We start from the raw sequence: 24,897 nt of genomic DNA on the forward strand, positions 1-24,897 counted from the left end.
TTTACCTTATTTTAAGTAGCCTCCCTGTTAACAATCCAAAGAGCAAGATATTAAATAGAACTAAAAATGGTGGAATTTTCTACGAGGAGAACAAAGCAAAACAAGAGAAAAAAGCAACAGCAAAATGAAACTTAGTTTTAAATACTGTCAAAATGCATTTGGTAGGTAAAAATATTCTTGTAGCACATTTTTTTAAAAAACCAACTCAGTCTCAGTAATATGAAACTTCCAAAAGAACTTCTTATTTAATCTTGGAGCAATAGTGAAGAAGATTTCCTGACATATAGGAATTACAGCAGATGAAGAGATGAGTGAAGTGAAAATGCCATAGTATAATTCATATATGGTATATTTTAATTGCAGGTAATTGCAGATTTTCAAATTAATTAGTCAAGAAATTGTGCTCATTTTTGAGACAGAATTGAGTATATTAATTGCCCTTGAAACAATATCAATATTTGTGGGTCTCATCCAACTCAGCATATTCTCTGATTCTGTGGTGATAGTTGAGTTGGTGCGTCTACTAGCATCTCCTTCTTCCCTCATTTCCCCCTCCCTGCCATCACCTCACAAAAAACCCAACCCAAACCAAACTAGACCACAACAACAACCAAAAAACAGAAAAACCCACTGCACACCAATAACTCAAACCCAACCAAATAAATCCCATACCCTCCCCTAAAAACCAAAAAAACCCAAACCCAAAATCCATTTCTCAGATTAAAAAGAGAGTTTATCCAGGCTAAATGTGCACAAGATTTGTCAACCCGGCTTCTTCACTCAGAAATGAAAATGTAAAGATGTGTAAACAAAAAAATAACCTCAAAAAGGAATTAGCATCTAAAAAAAAAAAAAAAAAGTTATCAAATATGCATTTGTTTATCGCAGTCAAGTTTCATGATTCAAACCTTATTCATATATATTTTATGAAGAGAATATCCATTGTGGTGGCAAAATTAAATGTATTTTGAAACTTGTATGTGACATTTATCTATCTGCTCTATCAGAAAAAAGTTGTCATATTCATTCAGACATATATTACTTTTTCAATTTCCTGTCAGTAATGTTTTTTTAATGTTCTTTAGGGGGAGACCACAGGATTTCTCATTTCTCACAACAAAGACCATAATCCTTTAGAATTATGTTGATGAGTTTATACCTAAAAAAGTTGCACTACCATTTTTTTGAAGAGATGAACAGTTTGTTCTTATCCATGATAACCATGGGATTTGGGTTGTTGGTTTTGTTTTGTTTGTTTTCCTTTATTTTTAAGACACAGTCAGGTAGAGCATGGTCTGGGTTTTTTTTTTTTCTTCTTCTTTTGAAGTTCATCATACAAAACACAAAGTGATGGTGCAATTTTATGATGATTCAAGCTCTACTGTGAGCTACAAGAGATAACAAAGAAAAAAAAAGCAGAAGTATTGAAACTCCTTATCACATCTCTTCCCTTCAAAGGGGATGCTTTTGATAGAAGGTTTGTGTAAATCCAATGCTTTGAATAAACAGTGCTGTGCAGTAGGCAAGGCCAAAAGGTCATAGTTAGAGAAGAAACAGAAACCAATTAAGAGAGTTAATTGACAAGATGCTACAGCTGTCATGCAAAAGAGTGGCTGGAGAGGTGGAAATGTCTTTCTCTGAGTTACTATTAAAGTGACACTGTAGTGAAAAAACTTATATTGTATCCCATAGGCTCAGTGCAAGTCCTAGGAGAGATGTTGAAATGCAAGTGTCCTAGCTAGAAGGGACAGTTGTTTCTTATGGGGTTTCTTTGGTAGTAATGACCCCATCCACAATTTAGAATAAGGCTTTCTCTTTGATGGTAACAAATCAGGAGAATTCCATGAACAATATTCAAATTGCATTTCTAAACAAATGCAGAACATTTGAAATCAAATTAGAAGATATGCCTCCCCTTCTAAGCATACGTAATGTCTAGAAGTAAAACCAAATGTTTGGTAAAACTGGAAATAATTATGATGGTGTAGTTTAGATTACTTTTTAGGACAGAAATTCTTACATGATAAGACTCTTTCACAGCATTTGTGACATCTGATGGTTGGACCTGTGCTGGAAATACATTTATGTTGGTCTGTGGTCTGAAGATTTAGGGTATCCTTTTTCTGTTCTAACCAAAACAGCATGGTAAATGGCCAGAGAAATGTAAAAAGCAATCTATTAAAAGGAAAGACATCTTCCCTGTTTCTGTGGATTCAAAGGGTTTTTTTAAACCAGGAGACCTCAGAGATGTAAAGTCTTCATTTATGCACAACTGATTTTTAAATAACATCATCCTGCAGATGGAATTCTTGATCTTGAAGAAAAGACACTCAACAGAAAGATCCTCCCCTTCACATTGCAAGCCATCACTTAGTTGAAGTATCAGTAAAGATAAGTATGCTTTAAATAATTCAGATAGATACCATTTCTTTGGTCTCTGTTTATTTGGGAGACACAAAGAAGCAGGCAAGCAAAACAGGAACACAATTTTTACACAAAAGAATGAAGAATTCCTCTAGAATCATTCAAAAAATAAGGCAGGTCAGCCAGTACTAAGTTCTGCATGTCCATCCTCAGCTGCTACCAGGATCTTAGTTAAAACTACTGTGGCTGTGACAATGAGCTTAATGATAACATTACCAAAAGGACTCAAGTATCATGAAAAATAACAACTGTGTGATATTGTAAGCATGGAATTGATGTAATGTTAGACACCTAGCATTAGAAATCCACTTGTAGACTGCCATTCATGACTCTCTCTATTCAATGTAGAGAGTCAAAACCCCCTGCAAGATAATTAATAGGAGCTTAAAATTCGTGCCTTAGGTTGATCCTATGTTTTATTTTTTGAGAGTATCTATTTGTTTCAGTGATGACAGGAAACACTGAACAACTGGCTTAGATTGGATGCAGCCTAAATTGTGTTTCATTTTTTTAAAATTAGGGAAAAGGAATTCAAGTCAGGAGTCTAAAGAGACGAAGGACTCTGCTGAGCAGCCAGTTCTAAAATTGCCTTCCAGTCTCTAGGTCATTTGGAAAACAAGTTGCCTTTTTACTTATCATCTGAGCCTCAGCTTTACATAAAAGAAAGGTAAAATGATTTTTAAAAATCCCTAAAATTAAAATAAAACCATAGAGACTTTTTTTGGGAATAAGACTCTGCTTTTCTTTATTTTTTCTTTCATGAGTTACTATTAAAATAAGACAAGGCTTTGAGAAGACCTCACTGGTTGAAATGATGCTCAACACAGGCAAAAATGAAATCTTTTTTACCATCCTTGTCTATTACAAATATAAACACTGAGATAGAGATGATTCACTTAAATTCCTTCAACTTGACTGGTAATATCTTGACACATTTCACCGGGGAGGGTATAACTTACACAGCTCTTAAAAAGTAAGTTTAAAAAAAAGACACAGCAATGACTGTGGACTGAAGATTTATTAGAAAGATTCCCTAACCATCTCTTGGAAGTAAAATTTCCATTTTGTGCAAACTCAGTGAGAAATTGCTTTCTTGACATGGTACTCATTTATCTCCTCTCACTCGGTGTTCTTTGAGGTCTCCTTTTGCATCATTTGTTTGGTAGTATGAGGCCGATTTAAACATTTCTACATTTGTGCTCTTGCCAGAGACCACAGTGATTTAGTGAATCAGGAATGCATCATTCATGTTTGTTCCCTCTTTTCACTGCATATGATTTTAAGGAGAAATAAAAGACAAGAGGGAGTCAAGGGTACAACTTGCTGCATTAAGTGCTCCTTAGGAGAGGCCCTTCCCATTGATGGATCAGGCTATGAGAATTTGAGCTTGGCTTGGTAATATTTAACATATACATTTTTATTTGTATTCAGAAAGAAGTCTTTTGTTGTAGCATATTTACCTGTGGTATTTTGTTATCAACATACAGGGTGTAACACTTTGTTGGTTAAGGACTTCCATGTAAGCAAAGCTCTAAGTATTCATCATTGTATATACAGAAGCATGAACCTCTCTGAACAGACAAATGCACCTGCATATTACAAACTGTATTTTTAGGTCAGTAGTCTAATATTAAGATATTAAATTATTGCCCTGAGAAGCTGGCAAAAAGCTTGTCAAGATTTTGTTTTGTACTAATTTCCAAGATTCCCCTTATACTCTTACAAAAACATAGTTTGTGATTGCAATTTCAGGACATATTCAGTTGGCTCTTACACTTCACAGATGAGAATCAGGGCTTCCTATGCCTTTCTGTATCTGGTGAACTGAGAAACAGTTTTGTTGTCTTTGGACCTTTGTGAACAAAAAATTAAATTCAAAATCTTATTTTTTCTAAGCAGTCATTAAATATTTAATCTCAGTCTCCAGGCAGATTTTTATCTTGGCTGTTGTGGCAAAACCCCTCAGATGTGGTAGAGAAGAATGTGTTTCTTTTTGCTAATATCAATCATGTGCTAATCTTACTCAAAGGTGATGATCTTACACTTTATCTAACCTGTGTGCATTGGTTCTTAAACTTTAGCTAAAGGAATATGTTTTAACAATGAACATAAACAACAGTTTTCAATTTCATGTCTCTACTTGACATGAAAGATAGGTGACTGTCTCCTACAGGTGTCTGTACCTGAACAATAGGTGTGAAAGCTGGGACATTTTGGTGCATCAGAGAAATGAGACACATTCTCCTGGGTATAAATAAACTCACCAGGAGAGCAATATACAGATTTAAACATACAGAGTGGTGCACTGTAGTTGCTAATAATAAGTTTAAGAGACTGTAAATACAAAACCCATGCATCAATATCTGTACAATTAAGGGATCTATAGGGCAGATCACAGAAGATGTGATTTAAATACCTAAAATGGAAGCCACCTCCCAGTACTTTGGAGAGGTCTGCGGAGGCCATGTTCATCAATGATAGACATCAGGAAACATGCAGACCATGCCCTCCTGTGGGTGTATATTGGGAAATATTTTCCTTGCAATTCTACTAACAAACATCAAATTTCTTGAACTTCTAATTACTTTACTCTGATCTCTTGTTAAGAGCTATCAATAGTACCAGTCTAAATAGTACCTGCTAGCAGTGACAGGGTAGTGTTAACATCCAATATCTTTTAACTCTCACTTTGCCGTCATTCAAGAGTACTTACATTTTTTTGTGGGAAATTGAATGCCTGGAAAAATACAGGCCTAGTTCTATTCTTCATGTATTAATATGGGGATTAAATTAATAGAATGCAAACAATTATGGCCTGTGTACAGTCATTACTACATTAACCTAAAATTATGCTTGAGACAGATCTGAGCTAAAACAGAGCAGCACATCGTCTTCCATGCCAAGATGAGAAGGTTTAGTTTATTTTCATTTGTCACCAGAATAAAGAGTGAAATGACCCCAAAGACAGAAGCATGACTCAAGAGGTAATTTAAATAATTAAAATCTCATTTCCCTATGAGTTATTGTATCTCTTCTGAGCAGATGAGCATGAGTTTCCAGGTAAGAATACATTCACCTGAGTGTGGGTATATACCCACAAATACTTGTGTTCACAGAAGTGGGAAGCAATTCAGTTGAAAAGAATGTCAATATCTGCTCTGTTTGAAATGTTTTAGGATTTTGTCAGAATACGGCAATAAGATACAGAGGGAAGAACATTTTTCTGGATTTGCCATGGGATGCCTAAAGGAGTACTGTGCCATGTCTGAAATGGGACTGAAGACCAATGTTTAACTAACTGAATCCCAGATAAACGGTAAGGCAAAGAACTATTGTCAGGACAAGAAAATAGTAGACACAGGGGAAGCAGAACAGAAACTAGGGTTGAATGCCTTGGGGTGTCTGAGGATGTGTCACTGACATTGGGATCAGACGCCTGTTCATCTGTACTCTTGTTTCCACATGGATTTTTGCTTCCACTTATGGAAGAAACCAGAAGAGCAAAACCAGAAAAATGAGAACAAATTAAGGCCAATAAGAAGAACTGAGAAGGAAATAAGGAAACTTTAGCATGGCAAGTGGTGCTGATCCCCCCTTAAAACCAGTACACTGTATGAGTCTGACATCATGTTTTTTCTTTGAGTCTATTTGTGCTATCAAATAAGACAAAGCTAAATGAACAGCCCTCAAAGAAGGGAGTGGATTAGGCCTCTGGAGATGATGACTAACAAGTTAAAATTAAACCTCTTTTCAGTTGGGCTGCCGTGACCTATTTATACAATTTCTTTCTTGCTAGCTAGCTAGCTTTTTTTAACATTACAAGGTGTACCTGGCCTCTCTCATCTCTCTCTAAACTGTCTCCCTGATGTCCTGATCACTCTCTGATCTACCTCTCTATCTGCTGGGTGAATGCTAATATGACATATCCAACCTCTAAAACAAACCATTTATTTTGAAACTTGGCTATGTCAGAGCATTTGATGCATCAAACATGAAAATGAATGTATATTTGGATATTGGGTATATCATGTCTTGATATTAAATTATTCCCTGAAAACAGGATTGGTTTTTAAACTGGCAGGATATATGTATTGCATCCTTGAATCTCTAGCATGAAGCTAGACATGAGGGGATTCTAGCAAAGGTTCTCTATGAAGCAGAAACAGAGTTGCTTAAGGGCTATGAGTGTTTTCTTTATATTAATAAATCCTTCTTTGAGCTTAAGGTAAGAGATTCTGTCATTCTCTTTCATTATTATGTGACAATAATACATTAGTCTTCTATGAGAGATACTTATCCTAGAGATAATATTTAATTAATGAGCAAAGAAGGAAGTTTAAGTGAAAAAGGTACTTTTAAAATCATATATATTTAATACATTGGCATAGATATTTCAAAGTCCTTTTTTTTCCTTTTGATGTCTGGGCCATTTGCATACATACACACTGAAGCCTACCACTGTCAGCATTTGGAAAAAAATGACAAACTGAAATATACTTCAGGAAAAATAGATCAAGTGTCCATGCATGGTTTGGTGATTTTTTTTCTGCTTGAACTTTCCCTGTCACTGATTACAGTTCGACACATAGAAGAAGGCATAACACAATTCTTTGCAATAATCTAGATGCAAATCAGAAGACAGAGAATACTTCCTCTTACAGAATAATTCCAGTTCATTCTGCTATTTGGAACCTTGTGGATCTGCATGCAGAAGCTATGGGTCTGCATCTGGCTGGTTATTACTATGAATTCTGCATGATTATATTTCAGCGGTTGGTTTACTATCAAATGAGGCAATCAAGTATTTCTGCAATATTCTCCTCATTATGTGAACACTACTTGTGTAAGACATAGTTCTTCATTTTCAGATTCTTCAGGAGATATTGGTAAAATACCTGTACTCCTCATCCTATCAGATTTCAAACAAATACTGATTGCACAGCAAATATGGGAGTACCAAATCTTTTCTCACCTGTATCTCTAAGACATACACATACAAATGTCAAGACTGCAGCACCATAAGAAAGACAATGGCCTTCATTTATGCATGAAGACTTGTAACTTTTAAGAAATTCCAAACTTCATCAAAACAGCAGGAGTGCTCTATCAGTGAATCAAGGACCAAAAATATTCAGCATTTTGCATTAAATTGCACTTTTGACAGAGTGATCTGGCTTCTTTTCCCCTTTGCCCAAAGAAGCCCTTTTGGTTGGTTTATTCTGATTATCAATGCCAGTTGAGCAGATTGTAAGATCCTGACACAAGGATAAAGCGTTTACTACAGACAGGATAAGTTCAATGAAATCTAAATATCGAAGACTAAGCACCATGTTACACGAAGAACTATGATCTGAATTTTTTCAGAAATGATGAGGCACATTAAGAAAGATAACTCAGATTCTCAGATTTGGTCCACTCCTGCCTCTGCTTTCCTACAGCCTCTCTATAATCCACCCTGCGTGAGAAGAAGTCCAAATTTAAGAATAGTCTTAGATTCCACTCTGATGCAAGCCATATATGGGAGGATTTGCATTATCTCTGTTCAGACAATGATGTGGCCTCAAATTTTTCTCAACTTTGTCAACTCCTGAAGTGATGTATTATTCCCAAGCACTTCCACTGTTTGGGAAACATCAGTAACATAGAAAGTCCTTTTCTTGGTACCGCCTATCTGCCTCGACTCTGTCCACTACTTTGCTTATGTCATCTTAAAGAGTTCAATGTACTTAGGAAAAACTTCAGTCTTTGCCTTCAAGTTCTTCTGTGGTCTGCTTCCCAGGAATCTAAATGGCTAGCTAAAGCTCATGGATAAAATCTATAATTACCAAATTCAGTCCTCCAGGATAACAGCAGTCAAACTTGCTCTGTGCACAGCAAAGTTTGCTCCAAGGGGAAGATCAAGGACTTGGAATGGATTCCAACAGCAACTGAAAAACATTACTGTTCTTATTATCTTCGGCTTCACCACATTTTGCTGCCAAAAGCTAATACATTTCTTCTTGTCTGCCTTTCTTTGATGCAAATATAAGCAATATGCATCTCTAAGAAATCCCTTCATAAGGATCATAAAATCTAAACAAAACAAAAACTTTAAAAGTCAAACAAAAAAAAAAAATCCTAACAAAGACAGACAAAGCCAAATGTCCTTATCAAACATGGAATGCACTATTCTCAAGTTTCTGCTGAGAGGAAGACCAATTTGTGACTATCACTAGTCATGTTTCTTAATGCTTTACTGGAAGGTGATAAGACATGATGATAAGGAGAGCAGTGTAAGAACCTCTGTAGAGCAGAAAGATTTCATTGACTGTGATGTATGTCACCGATGATAACAACGAAAATTTTTCATGCTTATAACCACCTCATGATGCTAAAATGAACAGATTATAGGAATGGTTGGTTCTTTTTTTATTGGTCAGTTTTCATGAAAATGGTTGAATTAGTGGTAAGTTTGATTTTCTCCTCCATGGAAAAGTAATTAAGAAGGCAATGACAGAAGGACAGTTATGTCCAGTACTTCTAACTTGAAATAATTGATGTAGAATAGTAACATTTTCAGAAGTGCCTCAATGCTTCAGGCCTCTAAGGGTCTCTTCAAAGTATATTTACTCCACATAATACAGTGTGTTAGCAAAACCCCAGAGCTAATAACTAATGAACTAGATCCTGTGTCACCTTGTTGGGAAGCCGAATTAATTAGTCCAGCCATAAAAACATACTACTGAGAGTTTTGGCTTCATCAGTCTGTGCTAGTACAGCACTGAGATATGCACATATAAATGAACTGTCTCTGGCAATTTCCTTGCAATGCTCTGTTACAGTGCATAGACATGCCTTCAAGCACTCAGACTCATAACTCTGATTGAAGGAAACTCAGGATTTTACAGGTATGAAAGGTGCTTTTGAAAATAAGACTTGGACACCTCCGAAAAGATCTATGTCCAAGACGCAGTACCTTAGGCAGAAATCCAGGCAAGAGGTTACAATCTGAAGTGTGAAATTTAGTACCAAAAGTAAGATTTGTTGCAAGTTAGATAAAAGAAAATTCAGTGACTCTTTTGGATAGATGTGGGCCATTTCCAACCCTGACAGAAGTTTCATTACACAATTATCCTTTCCATTTTTCAGTGATCACTGCCTAAGATAGACAAAAAAGGCTAGTCATCTCTTGGTTTAAGTTAGACTCCCTTTGCGTCAGTCCATTTCCACTTCATGAAGTTACCAATTTGCATGACCAGAGAGCTTGGTCCATGCATTTTTATGTTTATGCCACTGTGGATACAACTGATACTAGAGAAATAGTACAGCAAAATAAAAACACAGTCAGCAAAAATATGTCAGAAGAATAATTTGTCTTTTGATTCAAATTCACATGGGAGGTAATTAAACAAACACCCTCCTCCATGTATAGCTGTGGGGAGGGAAACCAGCGGAAAAAAAAATCTTCCCTTACAACTGACCTTTTTCTTTTTTCACTCTTCTTCCTGCAAATGGGAAAACTGCATATATTCAGCACACTGAAACTTTGAGGTGGAAAATAGAGAGTCCACCCAGCAGAACTTTAATACATTAGTGTGAAGGTCTGTCAAAACAGATTCTCCTGGTAAAAGGGTTTTCCAAGGAATGTTCTTAAATGCTAGTATTGTTAGACTGTTACAATCCCTTCCTCTAGCATCTTCTTCAAAATGTGTCTCTCTTAATTTCTCAGGCTTCTAATGAAATATCTTTAATATGTGCTATTCTGATACCACCAACTCAGATTTCTGTCGGTCCTACCCCTAGGAACATACTGTTAGCAGTTACTACTTAAACAATTGTTGTTAAGAATTTTGCGAACATTTGTGAAGGCTAAAATATGAGTGGTTACCATGTATCAAACCTGCATAGCCAAAAGAGATAGAGAAGAGATAACAAGAAAGAGAAAAGAAGATCAAGATATGAGGCAAATGGACACTGAACACCTGAAGAACAGTATGAATTGCACATTCAGGAGGACTAAAAGAGTCTTACACATTACTGGACTTTGAGCCTCCTAGAACTTCTAGAAGAATTAAAAAAACCCAAACAACAACAACAACAAAAACCCCAACAAACCATCACATCCTTCTTTATGTGTATGAGGAGTCACAGCTTGCTGTCCCAGTGGTAGCTGCCAATTTTCTTGGCTACTATTGAAAAGAAAACTAGGTCACATAGCAGTCTCAACACATTTCTTGGAGATGACTGCTAATTCCACAGCAGTAACTCTGAACTTTAAACTGTAGATATTGAAAAGTTCTTACATCTGTGGTTCTAGAGAAATTGCTCATTTGCTCATCATAGCATGCTCTACCAGAAAGAAAAAGGAGGAAAAATTGTAGAATTGAACAAGACCAAGAGAATAAAAAGGCAACCCTCACCCCCCAAAACCAAACAAAAACCCCCAGTTAACTGCAACAACAAGAAAAAACCCCACACAATGTATTAGTCCCTTTGGTTTTATCTATGCACAAGGATATACTATTGTAATGTAATACAGGGATTTGACAGAAATCAAAATCAAAACCAGAAATGGTTTAAATCCCTGTTAAGGTATACATTTCAGTATTGGACTATCTTATTTCTATTTAGCTTAAACAAAATCTGAAACAAAAGTTTAATGACTAACTAACTCACTAATTCAGGTTTTCCACAGTTTTTTTTTTTTCCTCACCTGTTTAACAAAACACCATTAAAATATCTTGTAGATTTTAAAAGAATATTTTCTTTTGGAATGGGGATAGCCCCAACTGAACATCATCAGAATGCTACATCATCAACATGCTACAGACGTCTTTTCCCATACTATTTTATAATTACCTCACTCCCCAAAATAAGGTAATAGCCTTGTCTATGGGAACAAAGGGGTCCTAGAACTGTGACCTATTACATATTTTCCAGATGTGATCTTAGCCACTTAAACTAAGACAAGACAGCTGCTCTGCTTAAAATCATGAACTTAGTGTGCAAAAAACTGTTCTCATTTCAGAAAAAAAGTAGTTACAGAAAACAGTGAAAATGATAGTACCTACATGTAGACATGTAATAGTTGGAAAGACAGAAATTTCCTTTACCATAAAAGCTACTTTAGCACTTTCAAAGCCAGTCCACAATGAGGACAATGTTATTTTTTAAAATCCTATCTCTGTTGTTATTGCACATGACATCGTACATTGTACTGTACAGTGTATGGTGATGAGAAATTCCCTGCTTATTTAATTGTGATCCTTCAATGAATTTGAAAGGAGCACTTTATTTCCATTTCTTTAATTTACTAGTTCTTTAGCTGATGATTTTATTAACTCTTGTATTTGAGAACTGATGCTTAACAAAAAAAAAGGGGAAGAAAAAAAGGCCCTTGGCAGTATTGTGAGGGCCTGGAACTGAATAATGCACTTTAATAATGAGGACTAGAGCTATGGCTTTTGCTGATGGCTGTGACCGGCTCTGTGACCTGATTATGTCGCAGAGTGTCAGCAGCTGAGACACTACAAAAGGGAGCTCATCCCATCAAATCTATCTCCATTGTAATCACTCGCACTACTGAGAGGCTTGTTAGGAGCAGGGAATCCATCAGGCCTCATTAGCACCGTTTACCATCAAGAAGCTCAAAGAGCAAATGTGTACCCTCTCATCAGAATAATAAGAACCAAAGTACTCCTATTATCTAATTGGATCAACAATGCCTCTCTCTCTATTTAGTTTCCTGAGCTACTTGTGGACTACAACACTCAAAAATTAGTTATTTTTTTGTTAAGTACCAGGGTGGACCTGTGCTTAAGTTTTTTCTTATATGGAAGGTTTTCATATATAAAGAACAAGGCATGGGCACAATGAAGCCTGAGTTCTTTCAGGGGCATTCTTAGATTATGATGAAACAATCCCAATTAATTCACTGTCCAACTAAAATGGGGACAATACAATTAAACCATACATACTTAGATTTTCCTTTTAATCTCCCAGGAAACAGACTATTGCCCTCTTTATCCATAAGGCAGTTCATCATGCCAACTCTTATCATGCTGCTCTTCTCTTTTATGGCAAAAAGTTATTTTGCAACTACTGAATTTAGTGGTATTTTTCTCCTGTTAGACAACACCCATCTTTCCAAAAGAGAAGCTAAACTTACTCAGTACCCACAGTTAAAATGTATTTGATCCCGCTGAAGTCAAGAGACATATATGAATGCAACTGATTATCATTAAGAAACCATATTCATCAACCTTGCTTTCGTATTTCTATGGCTCATTTCCTTACAAATATTATGACAACAGCCAAAGCAAACATTTCACATACTTGATAAACATAGTAAAACCAACACTAAAATTCTGATTTTTTCTTTCATTTGCAAAAACAGCATAAAAAAAGAGATAAATTTTGTTGTTAAACCTCTGAAGAATCCAAGGGCAGCAATGGTGCTAGTATCCTACTAGAACCCTATAAGGGCAGGCTGAAGCTCAATAGGTAAACAGTCTCTCTTTGAAATCTACTGACAGGGTGCAATCTGGCAAACCTGCTGCCCTGGCCTTTAAATTTAAGATATGAAAGCCCAGTGCTGTGAACACTTCCTGGAAAGTGCTGAGGGCAAACAGAATGTAAGCAGTGTTACATGGGCCAATAGATCTTCATAATATGCCTTTGAAAATGAAGATTTGATTTAGAGTCCTCTACCTCTACTATATCAAATTAATCAGGTGATCTAATCATATTGTTTCAATGGATTAGATGGCTTGGCTTGGTCTTGGGAAGCTCTGGTATTACGGTTCATATTGCCATCCACGGCAAAAGAAGAAAAAATAAATAAACATGCCATAACTGTGAATCCAATAACTAAATAAATAACAAATATATTATATAAATTATTGTTAATATGTATGATTTCATTGCTGTAATTGTAAGAACTCCTAGACTATTGGGAATTAGGACCCTGCCATATATCATTTAAAGGATCATTTCCCTTAAATTTGCCATAGGATCTTGGATTTGACCTAGAACTTAATGTCTCCAAGGATTAGTGATTACCATATATTTAGCTGGACAGATGGACATTTACAAGCCCTGAATTTCTCTAACTGAAACAGCATGTAATTACAAAGATTGCACTTACCAGTATTCTAGTACCTCATCCAGCTTTATATTTGCCAGAATGAGTTTTGGGTGTCACACTTGTGATTCCTTGAAAGAGGTAATTTTCAAAGGGCAGATTCTTAACATGGTGCAAATCTGGCTCTTTAGTGACTCTGAGCAGATTATTCAGAAATGTAGCATTTCAAATTACTATTCCTTTATGCTCCCGGTTTTGAAGAAACACCTTTTAGTTCTTGGTTAGGTGCTATAATTCTATTAATTTATAGGGAATCTAATTTAATTTCTGTAATGTAGATAATAGTCCTGTTTTAAGGCAGCCTGAGAAGTGGTCTCTAAGTAATATGAGTTTATGCTGAATATTATAGAACTGTGTGTTGTATCACGCACTTACTATCAATGTTTATCTATATTGTATCAAGATCTGCAGTACTGATTATAAACCAAGGAACATTTGCAAAAACAAGTAATAAAAAGACAACTCTTATTTAAAAGACCTATGCAGATAGCTAGATGCTGTAATTTTATTCCATCAATGGGGAAGATTCTTCCTTTCCTTTCTCTTTCTCTGCAACCTGTGGAATTATTGGACTTTAATTATGTCTGGAATAAACAAGACTCAGACTGAGTGAAACTTCCATTCAGTGCTATCTTCTTAGCAGTATTTTTTTTTTTTGAGGATGCAGTGAATGATCACACATAGATTATGTTTTCTGTGAAGAACATGTAAAGGAAAAGCTATAAAAAATTAGTCTACCTTCATAGCTTCAGCTCTTACAATGAACATCTTTGGTGTCAAATGCCTCATATGTGGGTGGCGACTGTGAACCATTTCTGGAGCACAGAGGAGATAGAAACAAGCAGGCTTCTAGGTTGGAGCTGATCTGACTATGAGTTATAGGTATTATAACCAACTTTTCTCCCAAACAAATACCCCATCCCTCCAGAAATCTTAATAGGCTTTTGAGAGTTTCCATTTAAAGCTGGCTGCATAATATGATCCTTTGATGAAAAGGGATTGAAACAAGGGTTAAAGTAGACATTGAAAGGTTATTGTAGAGGGCACATTGTTCATACAATCCTCCTTTAATATGTGTGGTGTGCACCTGCGATAAGATGATTCATTAGATAAGGCCTCACTTTGACAAGCTCCATCGTTCAACCCTGGGGGTAGTGATGGAACAATTCTGCACCCACCCAGTAAATATAACAAGGTCAGCATTTTTTTTTTCCTGGGTGGTGATAGTGCAGCTCAGGAAGCATCTTTGTTTATGTGTTGTGTTAAAAAAAAACAACAGAAGGGGGTTCCTATAAAATGTTGAATTTTATTTCTTAATGGGCCAAAATAAAAAACCTCACTCTTGTTCCAATTAACTAGCAGAAAATTATCACGAGAAAAGCTGCTCTTCCTTTTTTTCCTCCTCACTAGTAAACAGTAAGAGTAGAAACTAAACTTTAGATTCATCTATCATCCAGGCTGCATCATTTCAATAAATATTTTTCAGGGCCTAACATCCACATAAACACTGTGAGTATCACTGTATGCCAAATTTGTAGAATTTAGAATAATGACATTCAAATTACCCAGTTACCAGTTATATTGACAGATTTGTTGCAGAGAAGCAAGACATTGTGTTAATTTTAGTTCTAATAAATACAATAAAGAATGAAAGTGTTCAAATAAAGCCACTTAAACATACTGTATCAAAGGAATGATTTTTATGTATATGGATTCTGATGTGTACCTTTCTGTATCATACTAAGACTGAAACTGAAATAGTTTGAACAAATAAACAGCTCAAAAATGTAGGTAATGCACAGTCTTTCTCTTAGACACATTAACTCTTAAACAATGTTCAAGTTCCTGTTTGGAAAATTTTCTTTAAACCAAAATAATCTTCCAAATTTGCACTTACAGGCTGGCATATTCATTGCAAATTGCTTAACATAATTAATAAAAAATGCATCAGCCACTCATATAACTCCATCCCTGATACTTCACTGAAATTTATTTTCCTTTACTAAAAATATTTATTGCCTTATAAGAAATGATGTAATACAGAAATGCCACAAAAATGCAAAAAGTGAAGCACAGTACCACTTCAGCAAAGATGTCTGTTATTAGGCATATGTAAGTGGAAGAAGATAGATGGTATGTTTGTTAAGAATCACAGGGTTGCTGGACTTTAAAAATAACATGGTATTGCACTACTGTTGTATTTTTATTTTTAAAATAAAACAAACCCTTAGCCTTTTCTAGCTTGAAAGCACTCTTTAAGAGTGCCTAACTTCCCTGTTTCTCAGACTTTCTGTTTCTTACCTTGTCTGGCAAATCAATATTTATTTATCTTCAACATGTGCACTTTTAAATTGCTGTCATACAAGCGGAACTCATTTTTGTCCCAAGATCAGCCTGCCATCAGAATTCACTGTTTGCTCCATCTTCTACTCACCTGTCCTTGTGCATTAGTGACGAGTTGGCCTGTGACCCCCTGAAGACTGGAGAGAGCGTTTCCAAAGGCCTGGGAGTTTGCTATTGAGCCCATGGCTGCTGCTGCAGCTGCTGCTGCTTGACTTGCTAGTGGATTATTAACCAGCTGAAAGAAAAGAAATAAAATATCATGATAAAACCCATGATAAACAAATGATGCTAACTGGATAATATAGAAGTGATAGCACAGTAATGTTTATGTTATTTTAATGGTTTTTACCCACTTAATTGTGCATTAAAAAAAGCCTTCTCCAAGAGCTCAAGTTTGAGAGGTTCTTACTTCTGATGCTTTGAAAATTAATAGTTTTGAAAAAGGAAGAGGAAATTCCATGTTGATGTTGAAGAATAAAATTCCCCTATTTAACCCTATATTCTCTCTCCCTTTTTGTTTTAAATTGAGTTATACTTGATGTGTTTCTTTAGGATCAAGTTGCTAATGCCACAGGTGTAGCAGCTTAGTATTGCTGTAAAGAGCCATCAGTGAAAAATTAGTATTTGATTTGACTGGGAGTGGAATGTTTATTTGGGGATATTCAAAAGAGAAACTATTTTACTGATGACCCCAAACCCAAGAAAAATCCACAAATGCTTTTAATTTTTATCATTAAATAATTGGTCTCAATATCTAGATAAATCACAATGGGAGACTCAATCTTGTAAGTGAGGTCAGTAGATATAAACTAAAAATTCAAAATTCATTTGCAAAATACTAAGCAATGTGCTTCTTCTCAAATGTGAATGATTTTTTCCAGGACTCATAAATTTTCAGGAAATAATTCATATTGCCTCCTTTAGTCAATTCTACCTGAATGCTCCATGGATACCGCAGAGCATGGGCATGGCTTTCACCTTAGGAGACTAAGGGAATCCCAAAGAGGAACATTCCTGTCAATTCCTGTGCTTATCAAGCATACAAAAATGTGTGTTCATCTGTCAAATTAAAAGCTGTCTTGGACATGACTTTTTCACTGGATTATTGTGAACTTTCTCATCCTTTTTTGAGAAAGGACAAACTTTGAACCAAGCACACAGAAATGACATCAAAACAAAAAGGTTGGGAACCATCATCACTTGGACAGCTGTCTTGAGAGCAGAGTTCAAAAGGCTGAAAATACATTTTAGAGTGGCTTTGCCTCCTAAGAATCATTGCATTATAGCAGGACTTGCAAAATATAAATTAGCAGGGTAGAGCAGCCAGAAGTCTAAGAAACAAAACAGTCTAGGGACATTTTTTTCTTAGACTGAGATGAAAATGCTAGAGCTAACTCAAAAAAGCTTTATATTTGAGCTGAAATTAGTAGGAGTTCTAAGTCCTTAGATGACGAGTAAATTATCAATCATTTAGAAATGGAGAGTCACAAGCAGCAGTAAGGGATATGCTCCATAGACAGGCTCTGCTTCAAAACAGGTAATAAAAAATTAATCAGTGATTAGTAGATGTTTTAAGCATGTTACAGATATGAGTAGTGTGTATGTTATAGACGTTTAGAAGCCCATCAATAGAAGATGTCAGATATGGTTATAATCTATGCTTATAAGAAACCTACTTGTCTGTTGGACATTGCAAAATATACAATTGATTGGTCATACATTAAAACATCTATTAATCATTCATTAGCCTCTCATGAAGTATTTATAAATGCAACCTTGATATAAAGTGTTGCTTAAAGGGGTGCCTTGAGCATATCCCATCCCTCTAGAAATTATAAAGTAAATAACTAAATAAAGATTAGTAGCAATGCCAGACAGAAAAGATGACATTGTTTGAAGGAAATATTTTGATTTGGAAAAAATTATTATATGAATCTCTAAAAGCAGTTTACAGCACCACATGGCAAGAAAATCATGAAGGAGTAAAACACAAAAGGGGAGAACTGCAATGCATGCTTGATTAGTAGTCCTGATGAGCTGAGCTGTGAAGAGAACTGAGACCAGTACAAAGACAAAAGTGCAACTCAGTCCCTGAATGTAGACTGCAAGAAATTCCACTGATTGCACAAAGGTGTGACTGCAAAGGTAGCTGATGCACTCTTCAGTGATTTGGGTGGTGGTGCCTGAGCACAGCAGTGTAATGGCAGAGAACAACATAAGTAAACTGGTTGGTTTTCTGCTCAAAACACTGACATTTTTTTATTATTCCAATCAGAAGTTGGCAAACCCTGCTTTTTTTTCACAGCACTTTGATGGCAGTACTGGGACTTGAAGAAATTCCCTTATAGCTGTAAATACTTGGAGAAGAAAGGGGCAGCAGCAAGAGTGTAAGACTTTCAGAAAAGGCCTCCTACAATTTTATTAGCAACCCACAAATTACTGAAACTCTGATCCTACAGCATGTGACCACAGATTGAAATTATAATCTTTGGACAGTTATCCAACATCAGCTAAGAAACTACACTAGCTGCTATATTCAGGGCTTCAGAGAAGTGTAAAAACAGCTGCTTGGGAAACAAACGAGCTTGTGAATCTGGAAACTACAAAGGGTTAAAACCTTCTAAAAATCAGACTATCACCTTCTAGAATATCTTTTCCATTTTTCTTGCATCAGTTTTCAGAAAATGTACATTTTCAAATACAACAATAAAATTTAATTACAACAAACCCTGGAGACACTCAGGATTGCTTTTAGTTGCATCACAGAGATAAGCTACTTATTAAAAATGACAGCAGAGACTGTGATATGCATAGGTACTCTGCATAGTGCCTTGTTCCAGGAAAAAATACAGGGAATGGGCCAAATCACAGGGTAAGAGACTTCAAAATGCATATAAAACCACCCCTATCTATTCATAAGTGTGATTAAAAAGGAGAGGATGCATTTTTCTTTGAGTGTGCTGGGGAGCTGTTGACTACAAGTTACGCTCCATTCAATTGACCCCTTTTATATTGTGTTCAAACTGGGGATGAAGAAATACATCTCATTTCATTATGTCTGGATACCAAGATAACACATTGAATCTTCTTTTTATTAAAAAAAATAATCTCTAACTTGAGAGGTTTATGCAATTTCTCAGTGAAGGCTGGATCACTAAGAAAACGTTGGAAATATTGGAAATATATTGTGAAAAATCTTACAAAGGGTTCTTCCCATTTTGTTTCTTTATTTAAATAATTATTTTATTCTAAAGGCTGAGATATTTGGAGCTGTTGATTTCAGTGACATATCTCTTGTCCAACTCAAAACACCAGCCTTAACAGCAGATGATAGTAATCGTTGTTTAAAGTGACAGGACAGCCCTCTCAATGATGCCTCTGCTAATGACATGATTTTACGAGGAAGCAAACTTTATGAGGAAGAATTTTCAGTAAATGAGTGGGTTTAGTACATTTTTCTGAATTCTCAAAGCTGAACTTTTAAAGGTGAAGCATGTCTACTTTAGGTCAATAAAAGCAGAAGACATTCCAGTGCAGCAAACAGAATTCACACAAATAAAACTAATCTGAGAAATTCTGGTGGATGAAAGAAGCACTACTTACAAAATCCTAAAACTGTGCCATGCGAAGTGAGAGTTTCTATGGTTAAGAGACAGTCTTCAAAGCAGCTTTCTTGAGAGACACAAATACTTTTTTCTTTTGGAATAATAACATCTTCCTCTTTATTTTGAAAAACTTAGCATTTCATTGAACCTACTGTGAGAAACTGATCAAGCATTCATCTGCTGTTGAATACAAGATCAGATTTGATAACCTACACAGTAATTTTACTTTTCTTTGTAAAAGGCATGTCCTACTGAACTTTCAGTCTCCTGGTCTGGAAATCAAAAAGCCAGTTTTACTCATTACAATATCATTCAGTCAACAAATACGAAGAAAAAAAGAAACAGTTTAACTAGTGAAAAGTCAAGACATTTCAGGATGTCAGAGCATCACATGAAGAAATGGGCATGTAACCTGAAAGGTAAAGTCACTTTATGCTATGCCAGTATATAGATCTCGTGTGTTTTCTAAAGCACCTGTGGAGGAGGCTCAGTAAAGACATGCTGCTATCTGAAGGCAGCAATGGAGCATATGAAGGACATATTGGAAGTAACTTCAGGCATAATTCATTTTACAAAATAGTATTAGTGTTTTTCAGGAAGACTGTTAAAAATCACATTTCTGGATATCTTCTAGAGATGGAATTAGTGTAGAAAAGTATTACATTTGATTAGGGACCAACAGATCCTCAGTCTCTTATGTTCTCTGACAAACTCTTCTGTAACTAGATTAGCTACTGAGATTATTTGCTTAAACCAATGCTTTTCAAGGGAAAACAAATATCTCTAACAGTTGAGAAGAATTCAACAATGGCTCTCAATCAAAAACACGTGACATTTTTCTTTTGTTCCCATAATGAGTGAAAATTTCATTCACAGAAATGAAATTTTTATCAGCATGGCATGTGCTTTTGTAGGAATTTTTAGACAAGAATGTATCTGAATTTTATTGTGTTTAGCTAATGAGAGAATTACAGGTTAAAATATAGTGAGATTTATTTCCATTTTTTCTCAGAGGCTCGTGAGATAGATTCTGGGTAGTAGTCACTGGACCTTAAGAAAAAAGACTGTTTCATACTGAACACAGGCTCCTGAGGATATTCTTGTACTTTCTTTGTTACAGTGACTAGCATTATCATCTATATTGGGTGTAGATGGAAAGGTTTTGGTAGTGGAGCAGCTGCAGAGGAGAATGATAAAGAAAATGGAGCAACAAAACAAAGGGAACAGCAAGGTCAGAGAAAGGAGATGTCCCACAGCAGTGAAAGTGTCCCCACTGTCGCCCTTGGAGGCCCCTAGAGCAGGCAAATGGATATTTCCTAATGAGAACTGTGATCTGTGCAGCATTCTTGTAGGAACAGGGGAAAAGTGTGAAGAGAAAGGAGCAAGAGAGGCGCACTATTAAGGACTGACTGTAGCTCCCCACTGAGAGTGGGTAGAGAAGTCAGGAGTGAAGGAGTGAAGTTGGGGAGAGCGGGGAGAAAAGTTGTTTTAATACTTGTCTTTGTTTCTCACTTAACTGGCACTATATTAAAGTTAATTACCCCCAAGTTCAAACTGTTTTGCCCTCAACACTGATTGGTAAACAGTCCATCTTGACCTATGATATTTCTCAGCCTGCTTCCTCCCCCATCCCGCTGAGGCAGTGAGTGAATGGCTGGGTGGGCGCTGCTAACTCACCACACCACTGCGTGACAGTAACTGGAAACTGTATCTAGCAACAACAGTACTCAAGTGTTTTCAATACCTTGATGACATAGAAGCAGAGCATTCCAACCTCGATACCCATATGCTTGGTTTCTAAACATGAGCAAATTGAGACAAAAGTGCAGTTTCCCCGAAAGTCCCCATTAGCTCTTCTGGTAAATTATTTACATAGTGTTAATGCTTATCTTCCTAATTGTTTTCAATATGTATATATAACTAGAATCAGTTGATACCTCCCTGAACTTACATAAAATCTCATGGTCCCTGAAGGAATTAAAAAAAAGACACTGGAAACACTACTTCAATTGAATCCTGGGAAAGCACCTAGATACCACAGCATTAAGTACCAAACAAACCATCATAATAATCAACAAATCACCACATAGCATTTATATAGAATTGTGAGTGACTGAGCTCTGTCAATTTAATTTATTTTTTATGATTTTAAATAAAATTAAGTCAAATTTTGAAAAATCCTATGAACATGCAGATCCCAAGAAAGTCAAGAGAGAATACACAAGTAACATTAACCAGAAGATGTTTCCAATTGCATCCAAAGACGTGCTATGAGCAAACATTTTGGAAACTATGTCTGGTTTTGTACTTATCAGTTAGATTTTTTTTTTTAATGTTGATCTTCCCCTCTATCCCTCCCTCCCTCCTTTCCCCACTTCCCCCCTCCTTTTTTGTTTACATAATAGGATAATTACAACATTTAACTGTTGTAAATGAATATCAGCGTAAAATGTCTAATAAAATGGCTGTCATAGAGCCTAATAAAGCATAACTATTTGAAAACATGTCCAGCAGGCAAATCCCAAATTATGAAAAAAACCCCAAACCTGTCAACATTTGATTTTTGTACACTGTTGGGATATGATCAACTTACAAATTGTACAATGTAGTTATTATATCCGGACCCATCCAACAATGTCTGCTTATTTCAAAAACAGTTGTAAATGGTAAGAGTTCCGAATAGGCTGCTTAGACAGACATTTTAGTATATGCCCATGTATCAGAAATTTATGTACAGCATAGTGTGTAGAGACAAGGATATTGAAATATCTGAAAGCACCGACTAGACAGAGACACTTAAAATATCTGGTTTTCACAGATACTTAGTCTGCTCATTATATGCATTATTGTGGTTGAGCTATTTGCTGTCTAAATCTGTGCTGAATTTTCTATCAGAAATAAGTGCTGATAGTGGTATCACTGATGCGACATGACTTGATTCAATGCAAAGTGACGCGACCTGAGGTGATTGGAAGTACACAGTGCTCATGTGAGCCTTGATACGACATGGATAGAAGAGGATGCACAAAATTTCTTGCAATATCTTTGTAAACAAGGTGCTTTTAGCCAAATTTGAACCAGCCTGAAAAACTGCAAAAACAGTTTGCAAAATAAAAAGGGTATATTTCCTATAGAGCCATGGCAAAGCAAATAAAGAGTGGACATCATTCCCAGGTCTGTCGGACCAAACTAATGGAGACATGAATAATGAAGAACACATCAGAACACAGGCTAAGAGTGAGCAGACACCATCCTAGCCACTTTAATTTCTGCTCTATTAGTGACAGATAGAGAAGAGAGGAGACAAAACTAGAAGAAAGAGATCTTCATTGGTCTAATTGTACAAGATAAAGTAAATTGAAGGTGTCATCATGTCTGAGGCTGGGTCTTATACATTTGCAAAAAGAAAGAGTGAATATATTTAAATATATTTAATATTTTTAAATGCAAATAACTACAAAATGCAGATGACTGACCACTTTAGCAGTAGGTCAGTACTTACAGACTGACCCTAGACTCCTGTCTTGTAGGTTCTTGACTGTCCACATTTACAACTTACAAGTCTGAAATGTTCCAGATCTATTTAAGATGGCACACACTGAACAAGATTTCAGTTAAACAGAGGCATCTTGGTTTTGTCTGATTTTTTTCTGAATTAATTTTGTGCTTACATAGTCTTTAGAATATCTAAACCTGTTTATTTCATGCAAGATACATATGTACTGTCAACAACATCTAAATTAAATTTGGCATCTCTAATAATCATGAATTGTATTGGTACTTATAAAAGGAATGAGTGCTGAAAAAATTATCTGTATTCTCTACGTTTCTGAAGTAGTTTCTATGTGTTACAAGAATGAAAGCAAAAAAAGCACCTTCTAAACTTTTTGGAAGGGGCTGCAACACAATTCATTTCACATTGATTAGTTTCTTGCTTCCTGTGTTTGTCTATTTTAGAATGATTTATCCAGCTTCTGAAAGATGCTTTCCCTGCAAGAAAAATGGTTACTTCAGGGTTCCCTCGCTGCTGAAAAGCCCAGACTCTTATCAAAAGGAAATTGCCATCTGTCTTTTTGGATAACAGCCCAGCACTTTGGTCTCAGTGATCTCTGTAGAAAGTCAACTGTGAGACACATCAAATTAATCTCCTTAATCTAAAACATTTATTTGCTTTTAATTTGAATTTATGAATGGCATGTGCACATGTAAATGTGATCATTTGCATATATAAATGTTAAAAATACAATGTGAGGTCACACCATGTTAATATGGCACTTCATGTTAAGTATTTGAGAAAATATTTCTGAAAGTCTTGTTCTACAATACCATATGCAGTCTTAGTACGTATGCCTGGAACTATTTATTCAAATGTTCGTATTAAAAAACTAACTTAGAGGTACGGACCTTGTCTTTTGCCCTTCGAAGAATAATTCCTACTTAATACTTAGAGACACATTGTTAACTGAGAATATATATAAAGTTTCTTTTAAAATTCTGTGTTGGCTGCTCTGCAAAGATCCTAATTTTTGAAGCTGGAAATACATCTGGATACTTTGGCTTATTTGTAATGTAATAGCATCACCAAATAGTTTTGCTTTCATGTAAGCTAAATGCTTACCTTGAATTTTTGTTGACTTGAATGTGAATAAGATCAGATCTGAAACTGTATGTGGAATATTTTTCTTTTCACTACTTTCAGCTCCAAACTGGACCTTAGTCGATGCACTGATAGATGATACAAAGTTGAAGGACAATACAAATGGCTCCTGAGTGCAGTAGGAAGATTGCTGTCAAAGATATAAGTCAGTCTAAAATTTGAATCTGTTTCTTAATACAGGTATCTAGAAAACTGGAAGGATTTAATTCTCTGTGTTTATATCAGTTCACCACAAAGTCAAAATGACATAAACACCATAATTGATATCATGGGTCCGAGAAGTGCTTTCTCTGTTTTCCAGGTTTTGTGGGAAAAAAAAAATCAGTTGAAACACAGATTTTTAATTAGACGTTTGAGTTGTGCTGAAATCTCAATATGTAAAATAAGATTTGAGAACTATGAATAAAGTTGAAGAAAATATTCAGTTTGAAAACCTTGACATCAAACAACATTTCCAATAAAATAAATATGAGATGTGAATGATAGCCACTGAAACAACTAAGCTGAGTCAAAGCTTATAAGAGGGAAGAAAGCATGCAAAAAAGAATGTTGCAGGTCCCTTAGCAGGATACTGTTAATATTTTCCACGAGAACTCTTTTTTTTTTTTTTTTTTTTACTTTAGCACAGTTCTAAATGCCCAGTGGTGGACTGGAAGTGTGATTTTATTTGACTCTTTCCTGTCTGTCAATGGGAAGGTTACTGGTGTTACTCCTTTTCTAAAGATAGAACAGCAGACACCTCTGAG

General features: G+C 35.7%; 1 protein-coding gene across 1 annotated transcript in view; it reads right to left on the reverse strand.

Annotated features, from left to right (window-relative positions):
• The window catches only part of POU6F2 (POU class 6 homeobox 2), a 256,644-nt gene that overhangs the window by 41,787 nt on the left and 189,960 nt on the right, over nucleotides 1-24,897 (reverse strand). Inside the window, exon 5 of the mRNA XM_066323042.1 lies at nucleotides 15,981-16,124. Coding sequence (XP_066179139.1) covers nucleotides 15,981-16,124 — 144 coding nt within the window. The remainder of the gene's footprint in view (nucleotides 1-15,980; nucleotides 16,125-24,897) is intronic.

This window comes from Sylvia atricapilla, chromosome 1 (assembly GCF_009819655.1).
Source record: "Sylvia atricapilla isolate bSylAtr1 chromosome 1, bSylAtr1.pri, whole genome shotgun sequence".
NCBI classification, from domain to species: domain Eukaryota; kingdom Metazoa; phylum Chordata; class Aves; order Passeriformes; family Sylviidae; genus Sylvia; species Sylvia atricapilla.